This window comes from Lycium barbarum, chromosome 10 (genome assembly GCF_019175385.1).
Source record: "Lycium barbarum isolate Lr01 chromosome 10, ASM1917538v2, whole genome shotgun sequence".
In the NCBI taxonomy this organism is placed as follows: domain Eukaryota; kingdom Viridiplantae; phylum Streptophyta; class Magnoliopsida; order Solanales; family Solanaceae; genus Lycium; species Lycium barbarum.
In genome coordinates, this window is record NC_083346.1 from 13,710,219 (window position 1) to 13,723,103 (window position 12,885).

The 12,885-nt window shown below is 35.2% G+C and overlaps 2 protein-coding genes across 2 annotated transcripts; both read left to right on the forward strand.

The window, feature by feature from the left end:
- Nucleotides 1-3,123: 3,123 nt before the first annotated feature.
- Nucleotides 3,124-6,388, forward strand: LOC132614235 (protein GAMETE EXPRESSED 1-like). The gene is made up of 6 exons (XM_060328649.1): nt 3,124-3,731; nt 4,166-4,753; nt 5,062-5,188; nt 5,269-5,455; nt 5,694-5,841; nt 5,926-6,388. The coding sequence occupies exons 1-6, from the start codon at nt 3,226-3,228 to the stop codon at nt 6,200-6,202; spliced, it is 1,833 nt and encodes a 610-aa protein (XP_060184632.1). The 5' UTR covers nt 3,124-3,225; the 3' UTR covers nt 6,203-6,388.
- A 373-nt stretch (nt 6,389-6,761) lies between these two features.
- LOC132615850 (uncharacterized) lies at nt 6,762-9,176 on the forward strand. The gene is made up of 2 exons (XM_060330446.1): nt 6,762-7,307; nt 8,230-9,176. Exons 1-2 carry the CDS (start codon nt 6,981-6,983, stop codon nt 8,698-8,700), a joined length of 798 nt encoding a protein of 265 aa, XP_060186429.1. The 5' UTR covers nt 6,762-6,980; the 3' UTR covers nt 8,701-9,176.
- Nucleotides 9,177-12,885: the final 3,709 nt, after the last annotated feature.

The following is a 12,885-nucleotide window of genomic DNA, read 5'->3' on the forward strand; positions in this document are numbered from 1 at the left end:
GGTCAGAATAATTGTACTTCTATTTTTCTATTTTAAATTTAAATGAAAAGAGGTAACAGAATGCTTAACCGTCTACAATTTGGTTCATCTGTTTTTACATCTGCTACCGTATGATCGACCTTTAATATAATTTCTCCAAAATCTGGAAAATTATTCCCTCCATAAGTGTTGCTTTAGCTCTTTCACACCGTTAAGAAAAACAACAAGTGCAAGGTATAGTTTACTAATTTACCTCTATTTATTAGTGACAATTGTTTTTTTGAGACTTCTCGAATGCTAAGAGCATATCGAGCATAGTTGGAGGTAATTGTCAACTTTAGTCTTGAATTCTTAAAATAATGCTATTATTTTGGGACAGTCTTTTTAAGCTAATTATTGTGGTTCGGCCCTTTTTCGGAGGCCGCACATAGCGATAGTTGGGCAATTTGCAGGATTGCCCTTTGCTAGGGGTGGTCTTTAATTTTTACCCCTCAAAATGGTGGTTTTTAAATTTTGCCCTTCAGGCAGAAATTCTGCCTTAAGGCTCAAATTTTGCCTTGTAATTTTTTTTTTAACTGAGCTGGGGTTCGAACTCACAACCTCGGGGGTTAGACGAAGGGCAAAACTTAAAGACCACCAATTTGAAGGGCAAAACTTAAAGACCACCAATTTGAAGGGCAAAAATTAAAGACCAGCCCAAGTGAAGGGAAATCTGCGAAAAAAAAAAAGGCTATAGTTTAGTGTGTTGGACTAAAGCTACGGTAAAATTAGGGGTGTACATGGACCGGGTTGGTTCGGATTTCTTAAACACCAAACCAAACTAATTGCGTCGGGTTTTTAAATTTATATACCAAACCAAACCAATAAAATTCGGGTTTTTCAACCTCGGGTTTTCTCGGGTTATTCGGGTTGTTTTCGGAATAGTTTTGATACAAAATATATAACTTTTACTTCAAATATTTCTTTAGTCCTAGTAAGATACAACTATGTAATTAAAGTGTTTCATAAGAAAATAACACAAAATGTGAGAAGAGTGATGACATTGTATTAAGATATTTAACAAAAGATAATAAAATCGGTTAAAATAAATATTGCTAATTAATAAGCCATAAAGAAAATGACCATAATCTAAAAATACTAAGTCATCCTAAAATAAGTACGGCTAATAAGTATTAATTACATGACAAGAAAAAAAAACTTAAGTAGTGTATTTTCACTCTCTAAATCAATTATGCAAAACTAAAAGGAGATATATCCTACATTATTGTCATTTCTAGTGGTAAATTGAATTTCTTTTGTTAGTATTAGTGTTGAGTTGATTTTGGTTTGGACTTTATATGAGTTAATAACATCCATAGGATATAAAACCTATTCACATTCAAAATTCTAATTTCAAGCTTGAATAATATGATAATAGACAAAAAAATTACAAAAACAAAATTTAAGAAATATTTATAAATTACATTACAAATAAATATTTTTATGTATAAAATATTTAAAAAATTGAATACATGTAATGTCGGGTTGGTTTGGTTCGGTTTGACTTTTTTTAGCTAAAACCAAACCAAACCAAGTATGGTCGGGTTTTTTTTTTTCAACACCAAACCAAGTCAAACCAAACCACTATTTGGGTTTTTTTCTCGGTTTGATTCGGTTTATCGATTTGGTGCGGTTTATCGGTTTACTTTGTACACCCCTAGGTAAAATGGGACGCAGCAAGTACTATACTACTATGCAGTTGAAATCTATCATGTCTTGCTGTCAATGACAATTTATTCGATGCTTAAAAGTTAAAATGATACTCATAACTATTTTGTTAGAAATTTCCAAATTTCAAACCTCTTTATTAATACTCATATTTGAACGAATCATTCTTTAAGAGCGCTCAAAAATATATTTTTCATTATTTCCTCAATACGTTCTATTTCTAACGTATTTAATGGGGGATAGACAAGGTTTGAGCCGCTGTGACGTTCTGGTCATTAGGAATTCGAGTTGTCACAACATGTTTCCGATATATATATCTCCCTCTGTTTCAATTTATGTGAAGTTGGATTTCGAGAAAAAAACAAAAAATCTTTCACCGCGATTTATTCATATCTCCTTTAAATATTTTAAATTATTAACTATTGTGATTTATATTTTATAGTACTTTTTATGTAGTTTTTAACTATGTAAATTACATTTCGAAAAACTTAAAGATTGTAGGTACGAAATTACGGTCAAAATAAAAAAGTTTAACTCTCGAAATTCAAATTGTATCATATAAATTGGAACAAACAGCGTATATTATATTTCCCCACTAAATGGATCTAATATTTTTTGAAACTTGCCTTCCACGGTTCCATTACCTACCTCAAATGACAATCGCCATATGCAAAAGCAGATTAAAAAACAAAAGAAGATTATGAATACAAACAATCACCATAAAATACGCAGCATTAGTGTAATCTAAAAAGAATTAAAAACAACCACAACACAGTTTTTTTTTTTTTTTTTTTTTTTTTTTTTTTTTTTTTCAATTTTGAAAAGAGGGATTAAAAGGGAAAAGACACAACCGGTAATGAAAGGCCGCGAAACTCATAACTGTTCGTGGTTTTTATTATTAATAATTATAATAATAATAATTAATAAAAGACAGAGGCTTAATTATTAGATTCATCGTCTTAGGGATTAATCCTGGTATAAGTTGTCTTCCCTTTATTGTTTTAATTGAAAAATAATTCAATGAGTTTCTTTTCTTAAATTTTTTAATCCTCTCTAATAGGAAAGTTTTGTTTCCTTTTATTAATCTTACTAACTAGGCAAGTGTTCACTTGGAAATACTTTAATTATTAGTGACACTGACATTCTTGTTTTTCACTAATTTTACCATATCAAATAAGGTCATGCATCAAACATAAAATAATGCGAACATGGAAGTTTCTTCCTTTTACGTTATGATAAAATTTCCAAATTGTTGACTCCTGATATTTGTAGATTCTTATATTAAATTCTTTATGTCTCTTTCTTTTACTTCACTTTAAAGCATTATGATACATACATGCATACATCCGATACTTTCTCCCCAAGTTTGTAAAACCTTTATATACACTTTGATTTTGTAGTTTGATTTTTACTTTCTAGTGTATGTATAACTGATAAGTCTCATATTTTTGTTAAAGTAAAGAAAGAAAAAGAAAATCATAAGCTTTTTGATTTTGAGTTTCTGATATTGCAGAGTTGTTGTGCAGATTGAGAACAAAAATGGATCGGTTTCGTATAAGAAAATTGTCGATTTTGATATTGGTTTTATTGTTACAAAGTTCATCATCATGGGGTTGGTTCTTTTCATCTAATAATAATAAAAAGAATGATTATAAACAAGAAGAGACTGATTCAGGCAAATATTCTTCTAAAAACCAAATGGTTAAGTTGATGTCTGAATTCTCAATGGATGCTTTTGAGAATCAAAAGGGAGTTGAACTCGTCGAAAACGCTAAACAAAAGATGTTAGTTTCCAGTTCTTGTTGGCAGAGAGCATATCAGAACTTATTTACTGTGTGTTCAAAGGTTCTTCCTGATGATGAAATGAAGTCTAGGCTTTCTTGGAATTTATGTGATTGCTTTCAGCAACACACTGGAAGGTCTCCTTTGCCTCATTGTGATGCAAATACACCAGTTATCAATTGTCTCAAGAAAATAGATGATGATGTTCAGAAGATATATTTACAGTTCTTTCTTGAAACCCCTGCCATTTGCCATCAATTGCAGTAAGTTTTCTCACCCTTTTTTTTTTTTTTTTTTTTTTTGCTTTAGTGAAAGTTACAGCTTGTTTGGATGATTTCGTATTGTTTCATAACGTATCGTACTGTATTGTACGATATTCTTTCGATGAATACAATGGTATGATAGATTGTATCGTTTTTCTCGAATAATATTACAATAATAAAAAAAAGTAGGATACCTTGTAGAGTTATTATAAGTAAAAGTTAATGACCCGATCACACCAAAATGGCTGTTATGTAGGGACATTTCATCGATATATGACGATGGATTTAACGATACTATACTATAAAGTTTAAGTAACAATAAAAAAAACATTGCATTTAAAGTTACAATACGATGCAATACAATAGGTAACAACCATCCCAACAAGTTGTTAATAAATTGAGGGTCTTACTCTTATGCTTTTTGATAATTGCAGGAGGGATGCGTGGAAGAATGCAGTAGAGAGGTTGGTGAATAATTTGAAGGATTCTGGTGAAGTTGCTGAGGAAAAATTAGAGAACATACTACAAGTAGGGGAGTCGCTATTGCAAAACTCAAAAAATGTCCAAGAATCTTTAACCTCGATTGATGTTCGTACTCAACAAGTAGAGGAGACTTCCAAGAACGTTGAAGGCCGGGTGAACGCTGTGTTGAGTCAGTCAGAAGTGATTCTGGAGCAATCTAAAGGAATAGCAGCTTCACAAATAGAGCTGAACGAAGGCCAGTCGAAAATGAAGGAGACTTTGCAGGAAAACATGGCGATAGTTCATGAATCGTATACTAACTTAGACCATGGGATCGACGGTTTGAGGACTAAAACGGAGGGAATTGAGGATGAGATTGTGAAAGTTGGGGATGAGATGAGTTCTAGGATGGACAAATTGCAGAGTAAAGCTGACGATATTGGGAATATTGCTGGCCAAGCTTTGGATAAACAGAAACAAGTTTTGGATGGACAATCTAAAGCTCTTGATGGCCTTCAACTCCTCAATAAAGTTCAGTCTCAAGCACTTGAAGAGAGCAGGTAAAGAGTTTAAGTTATGTAAGTTCACAATGTAAAGAATTTCTATGTGCAATTGTTGTAGTTCAATTTAACATGATACTGTGGAAAGTTTTAACATTGACCACCGAACGTAGACTTCAAGTAAAAACCATGAAGGATAACTTGTGTGGTTCTTATATTCAAGGAATTATATTATATACACCATTTACTCCATCAGTGCAATTTAACTGGTTATAGCAGGTTATTACTCCACATGTAGGTCAACTTAACCTAAGCATGTTGGCCGTATCCGTGGAAAAGATGTAATGCATTATCTTATACTTTTACAGGGGAACTCTGAAACAATTGGCTCAACTAGGGCACGAGCAACAAGAGGAGCTTCTTAGTAGGCAAAAGCAACTCCAGCAAACCCATGATCACCTATTTGAGAAATCAAAATCAATATTAGCTGCTCAGGTTTGTTACTTCATATTAAAGAAAGAAACTCACTTGGATTTCTTGTACTTGTTCATTAATTTCATCAATTGTCTCAACAGGAAACCTTTGAATCTAAACAAGCAAGCATGTTTCTTGCCTTAGAGAAGCTGTTCACCTTGCACAATGCCATGCTTCTTGAATCAAGACTCATCAAAGCTTTCTTGCTTTATTCATTGTCCATCTTTCTCCTCTACATGTTCACTAGCACGAAGCAAACGTATGACGTGCGACCTAGGCTTTACATAGGTAAAATATCACATCTTTCAAAAAAGATTCTTTTTATTCACTACATTTTTGAAAACAGCGGGCACTGGAATGGGCGCCCAGTTTGGAACCTGGTGCCTCTCAGACGTGGTACACTATATTAAGCCCCAAAATGCAAAATCAACTTTGTTATTTCGCTAATTTGGATTTCTAAGCTCGGGAAGGTTGCACTTCATAATCTTTTCTCATCATTGTTGCATCATTTCTTGCTTTGATGTAGGATTAGTACTCACATTCTTGATTGAGCTAGCCATACTTCGATACGGAACGAACGAAATGGAGAATCAGGCGTGGATTGTGAGCATAGTTAGGACACTATTTGTGCTACTGGCCTCATGCCAGCTTCTATATTCCATTTGGACATACAGGTACATACAAACGGAACAAACATAAACTTTAAAACTTCTTTTTATCATAACAAATTTTCATAAAACATCCACAAAATGTTGCAGGGATTATGAAGTGCTGAACTATAAGATGTTACAAACACTGGTGGAGAAGGTGAATGGAATTCAGAAACACAAGGAGTACTTGTCATGGGAAATGGAGAACGACGATTCGGACAGTGACGTGGATTGGTCTTCATGGATTGAAGCTGAATTACCAGAAGATGTTGACAAATTGAAGGATCCTGACTTTGTATTTCCTGAAGAAGTTGCTGAGAATTCAGTAGGAAGCAAGTCAATTACAAGGAGATACAACCTAAGGAATCACCTTTTGACATATTGAAGTTCTTAACAATTTTTTTTAGAACTATCTAGAGGAACATCATGTTCTTGATTCAGTGTTTTCTCTTATACTAATACTAGTTATATATATTAATTTTGGGACTTGATTATTCATTTGAACCATCTTGGGTTGTTTTTGTATTAGACGAACTAATTAAGTTATTTACTAATCCGCACATTGCACATATGCGTTATGAGTCTAAAAGCTCACAACATAAAGAGTATCATGCACGTTAGGCAAGTTGGTCTGGACACTACTGTTATCCCAAAAAATGTAATCTCTTTGTTTATCAACTTCCAATGCGAGACTTTGTTTTCATACCCATAAAGTCACCCTATGATCTATGTTGTGCCATCTTTTAGACCTTTATTCCTCTTTTTGCCCGTTATGGTGGTCTCAAATGGAACTTAGTACCAACTTTTTGGAAAATGACATATACTTAAACAAGGAAGAATAGTAGTCCATGCGTTGGACACTTGTCACTAGGCCAACCTATAAATTTTACTGGCAAAATTTGTGACCGCGTAGGTCTTTCAACTGTCCAAATACCATTCACAACTTTAGATACATATCTTATCTTCTTTCCCTCTCTTTCTCCAAATCTGTTACTCCCACATAATTGTAGCACTTAAAATTCTGCTTTTCCAACTCGTCAAATACACCAAATCCAAGAAGAGCACAAGTAGCACAAAAATTAGGGTGTCTTGTTACTTATATACACATACACATATTTCCTTAACATCTGGAAAAAAAATACTACATTTCAAGAAATTGAAAAATGGTGATGTCTACATTGTTGAAATTTCTATACCCTCCACCCCCATCTTTGTATATTAATACAATGTCTGTTATAAGCTTTGCTGCAATGGCAAATGGTGGATTCTCGGAAATCAAAGGGAAGCATATGCAGTATTCCAAGTTCATTGGAACAACTAAAAGTGAAAATGAGAAGGCAAGAATTGAGAGTAAAAAAGGCATGCTTTTGTCGTATAGTCCTGCATTTCTTGCTGGTGTTGCATCTTTTGCAATTTTCCCAGATGGGGATTTAAGGTTTGCTTTGGTGTGTTCTGCTTTAACCATACATTTCTTCAAGAGAGTATTTGAGGTACTGTTCAACTAGTCTCTTTATATACTTTTTGTTATTTTTAATTTGCTTTTTTATTTATTAGGATTTATGTTATAAATACCGACAATGTAAAAACTTATTAAATGCTATCAATGTATTTTAACCTGTGATGACAAGTTAGTGATCATTTTTGCCAATGCTTATTAAGATTAGATGTAAATATAACTACGTTCTAAGTGACCAGTTTGTGCTTTTTACAACGACGTTAGTGCATACAACTTAAATTCATTCTAACTTCAAGCATATAACAATATACTTAAAATATGTATTAAATCCTAAGGAACAAACCTGTCATCAAGAGGTCATCATTTAAACTACAATTCGAGCTAATTTGAACCATATGCCAAAGTGTTATTGCCACCAGACATGATTGTGGCCCCAATTTCAGTGTATTTATAGCCTTATGCTCCTTAAACCTGAGAACAACAAGGTCCACCACTACGTAGTTGGGTACTTGTGAATTAATGTGTCCTTTTAACACCACTAAAGATTATGGTGGAGAAATAAATATTCTTCCCTCGCTAATCAAATTTTGCGAGCTATGTTGCTCAGACTCTTTAAAAGCACCGCCGGGTCCGTATTGAATTCTTCAAAAATAGTGCATTTTCGGAGGATTCAACACAGGTGCGACATCATTTTAGAGAGTCAGAGCAACATAGGTCTCAAGCCCTGAGAATGTAGTCGCCTTTGATAATGAAAGTTTTACCTCCAAAATGGAACTTTCAAGGTTGAATCCGAACTATTGGTGCCCCAAAGCCAAATTAAAAATTTGTATGCCCTGTTAACTTTTGGGAAAACTAACGAGTCTCTTTTACATGCAGTTGTTATAATAGATATTTCAGGATTGAAGCTGCTAACTTATCTTGAATAAATTGTAATGCTTTTACTTTTTTGATTCCAGGTCCTATTTGTTCACAAATACAGCGGTTCAATGGATGTTAAAGCTACAATTAGAATATCATTTAGTTATTTCCTCTTCACAGTTACCATGATTTATAGTCAACACCTAACTCAAGGTTTGCCAGAGCCATCAATTGATCTCAAGTATGGTGGATTCATAATATTTTTGGTTGGTATAATAGGCAACTTATACCATCATTATTTGCTTTCTAAATTGAGAACAAAGGGTGAAAAAGAGTACAAAATTCCTCAAGGTGGCCTATTCAAGTTTGCCATATGCCCACACTATCTCTTTGAGATTCTTATCTTTGTAGGAATTTCTTGCACTTCTCAAACCTTATATGCAATTTCCTTCACATTGGGCTCTACCTTTTACTTGATGGGACGGAGCATTGCTACAAGAAGATGGTACAAGTCAAAGTTTGATGATTTTCCAAAGGATATCAAGGCACTTATTCCTTACATATTTTAGGCTACTTTATATAGGGGCCTTCATTTTTTGTTTATGTACCTATGTTGAACAAGCATAGTGTCACGCCCCGAACCATGGCCTGGACGTAACACGGCACTCGGTGCCTGACTGCATGTAACCGAGCGAATCACATGGCTTGCTGAACTATTATGAGACATACATGAGCGGAAATATAACGTGAAGTTCATGATGAGCCTTTATAAAAACATAGTAAGTCATAATATTAAATATAAATACTTGTTTAAACATGAGTGCGGAAATAACATGAATGAGCCAAAATGGCTATACGACTCCGAATGTCTGGCCTGACATAATTGACTTGTCTAGTCTATGAAACCTCTATCATGAGTCTGACTGGAAAACATACTTACTGGGACAAGGCCCCCAGCATACCTTCAGATGCATAACTAAGCATAAAACAAAAGTTGACTAAACCCCGAATGAGATGGGGCTCACCAATAAGCTGATACGAATGCTGTCTTACTGAGCAGATGTGTCGTCCTGTATATCAGTACCTGCATCATGAAATGCAGGCCCCCGGGCAATAAAAAGGGGACGTCAGCACATTGAATGTACTGGTATGTAAAACAACTGAAAGAAATAACATGGGACATGGAATAACATGATAAGAACTGAAACTGAAAACCTGGACATGAACATGAGTGCATACATATATATATAAAACATGGTAAAAATATCATAAGTAGGGAGAGCAATAACTTATAACCGATCCATGGTCTGGTGCTTGCGTCCCGCCAGCAGAACACTTAGTCCTTGCCAGGGAACATGAGATTTAATAAAATATGAAAGGATCCAGTCATTATGAGAGATCGTCCGGGACATGGGTGGAGCGATCCTCATCCTACGGTGGCTACGTAGTTTCAGGCTATCTGAAGCCCTCCTCGGTAATTAATGCAACTCCCAAAACATGAACATGTAAAATAGTGGCACTTGCTGCCCATGGTATATCATGAATCGTAACTTGCTTGTACATAGTATTCATGATCATAACTTGCTTGTACATGGTTTTCATGAATCATAACTTGCTTGTACATGATTTTCATAAATCATAACTTGCTTGTACATGGTTTTCATAAATCATAACTTGTAAATATAGTTTCATAAGATAACTTGTCATAGTCTTGCAAAACATGTTTTTGATGCATGAGTAATAACAATAGTTCATAATCATATATATATATACTTGACTTGAAAACATGCTTGTAACTTGCTGGATGAAATCATAAAGTTTCATATAAACATAATGAGAACACATGAGGAAGAATTCATGATTCATGGATTAAGCTAAGATTCCTAATAACCGTAATAGAAGATTAGGAATACAACAACGAATATAGATACAAAATTCATGTACATAAATACATAAATACGGGCTACCAATATGTTGGGTTTAATGCCCTAAGATTTGAACTTCATGAATATCAAGGAAACGAAGCATGGGGAAGAACATAGAGATTCCCACATGTGGATGGAAGTTCTACATACCTTAATTGCTCCAAAACTTGAATTAAAGACTTGGATTTTGGAGAAGATTTCCTAAATCTTGATTCTTGAATCTTGAGATGGGTTTACTTGAAAACCCTAGATTAGGATTGATGATTTCTTGTTTAGATTACAAGGATATATGTTAGAATTGAGTTGGAATAATTAGAATGGACTTACCTTGGTGTTCTTGATGTTGGAGGAGAGTAGGAGGTCGTTCTAGGGTTTGAAGGAATGAAAAATAATGAGTTGAACTGATATGGATGAATATATACTGTCCTGTGAAATTGCAATTTACGTTCTGAACAGTGCTGGTCGTAAATTCAGTTTACGGGTCGTAAACTGCAATACGGGCCGTATTTTGTAATACGGACTGCACTGCGTCTCTTCAGTAAAATGGCCATAACTCTTTTCACAGATGTCCATTTGACCCCCGTAAGATACCGTTGGAAAGGTATTTCAATGCTCTACAACTTTCATCAAGGAAGTTTTCCCAAATTCCAAACACGTTTTGAAATACGGGCCGTAAAGTAAAATACGGTTCGTATTTAACCATATGACCTCAAAATGTCAAATTCCAGAATGTTCAGAAATTCTTGGTTTCAGTTTACGGGCACTGTTCATGGTCGTAAATTGGAATACGACCACTGTTCATGGGCGTAAACCACCATATCAAAACTGAACGGAAAAATTTCAATTCCCACATTCTTTATCTGATGTTCTAAGTCTAGGATCGTGGTCAAAACTTTCGTTAAAGGTACGGGGTATTACAATATCTCCCCCTTGGGATCATTCGTCCTCGAATGATGGGTCATGGTTAAGGATATGGATGGACATGGCTTGAATACATGGACTTGAAGAAACATGACACGGAACATGGAAAACTGACATGACATAGTTTCATGAAAACATGAGTGCTAAAACGTGAGACATGAATAGAGAATACATGAACTTGGACGTGAAACGTGAGGCATGAATACATAAGGGACATTATAAATCTTTTCCAAAATGTCATTAAGCCATCATTAATTCGATACTTGTAATTCTTGCCCGACACACAACATATACCTTGCTTTCCTTAACAACTTTCGTCTCTTACCTCAAATGTCTTTTAAATCTCATTTAGAATCATTAAATATTACTTCTTACTCGTCAACATATCGTATACTTCATATCATTTGTGGTTCTATTCGCGGTACGCTAACGGGGAAATTTCCAAGGTGTAATATTCTCCCCCCTTTTTGGAGCATTCGTCCTCGAATGTTAAACATTCGGGATTCTACAAAAATTTCGCCAGAGTTTCCCCTGTAATATGGCACTACCAACCTGTCACAACATCCCATAATATCATTGCCTCACAGGGCTACATCACAATAGCACTATAAATTGGCCACACACGACCAAAAACATGAAAAGAAAGCTTACATACCTCAAAATCTTGGTGTTTCATCATAATTCTCTTCTGCGGGCTGAAACAAGTGCGGGTACATGGATTTCATACCCTCATCGGCTTCCCATGTAGCTTCCTCAACCTTCTGACTCCTCCACAGGACTTTCACTGAGGCTACTTCCTTAGTTTTCAACTTGCGAACTTGACGGTCAAGAATGGCTATGGGGATCTCCTCATAGGTGAGGCCATCCTTAACAGTTATAGTATTAGCAGGAACAACCAACGATGGGTCTCCTATACATTTCCTCAACGTGGATACATGAAACTCTGGGTGTACAGCAGCCAAATCTTGTGGCAACTCAAGTTCATAAACTACTAGACCAACCTTTCGTAGAATTCTGTAAGGTCCAATATATCTGGGACTTAGCTTCCCTTTCTTGCCAAATCTCATAATACCTTTCATAGGTTAGACTTTAGGGAACACCCAATCATCAACTGAAAATTATAAGTCCCTTCGCCTCACATCTGTATAAGACTTCTGGCGACTCTGAGCCGTTTTCAAACGCTCCTGTATTAACTTGACTTTCTCCATAGCCTGATAAACCAAATCTGGTCCTAACAACTCTACTTCACCAACTTCGAACCAGCCAATTGGTAATCTACACCTTCACTCAAAAAGGGTTTCAAACAGTGCCATACCAATACTAGCATGGTAATTCCCTTTTTTTTGTTGTAAGTAAACTCAATAAGAGACGGGTGGTCATCCCAATTACCATTGAAATCAAGGACACACGGTTACTGAACTGAATGAATACAAGATTACTAAACTGCTGAGATACTAAACTGAATGTCTATTGTACTGATTGAAGACTGGGATGACTGAATACTGAGCTAATTGAATACTGGATTAGCTGAATACTGAGCTGACTTAATACTGGATTAGATGAATACTGAATTAGCTGAATACTGAACTGGCATGAATACGTGAGTACTGGACTGATATCTGAGTATTGAACTAACATGAATATTATAACATGAGATATGAATAACGTATCTGTCTGACCATTTGTCTGAGGATGAAAAGCTGTGCTATGGTTCACCTCTGTACCCAATCCTTTCTGAAAGGATTTTCAGAAGTTCGGTGTGAACTGAGCACCATAATCTGAAATAATGGACTCTAGGGTCCCATACAATCCCGCAATTTCATTAACACATGACTTGGCATAATCTTCTGTTCAATCTGTGGTCTTAACTGGCAAGAAGTGCGCTGACTTCGTAAGTCTGTCCACAAT

Excerpts from the sequence above, each read along its gene's own strand:
- LOC132614235 (XM_060328649.1), top strand. The coding sequence starts at position 3,226 with ATGGATCGGTTTCGTATAAGAAAATTGTCGATTTTGATATTGGTTTTA. Across the intron at positions 3,732-4,165 it reads GCCATTTGCCATCAATTGCA|GAGGGATGCGTGGAAGAATG; the intron begins GTAAGTTTTCTC and ends TGATAATTGCAG. Across the intron at positions 4,754-5,061 it reads CAAGCACTTGAAGAGAGCAG|GGGAACTCTGAAACAATTGG; the intron begins GTAAAGAGTTTA and ends ATACTTTTACAG.
- LOC132615850 (XM_060330446.1), top strand. The coding sequence starts at position 6,981 with ATGGTGATGTCTACATTGTTGAAATTTCTATACCCTCCACCCCCATCT. Across the intron at positions 7,308-8,229 it reads TCTTCAAGAGAGTATTTGAG|GTCCTATTTGTTCACAAATA; the intron begins GTACTGTTCAAC and ends TTTTGATTCCAG.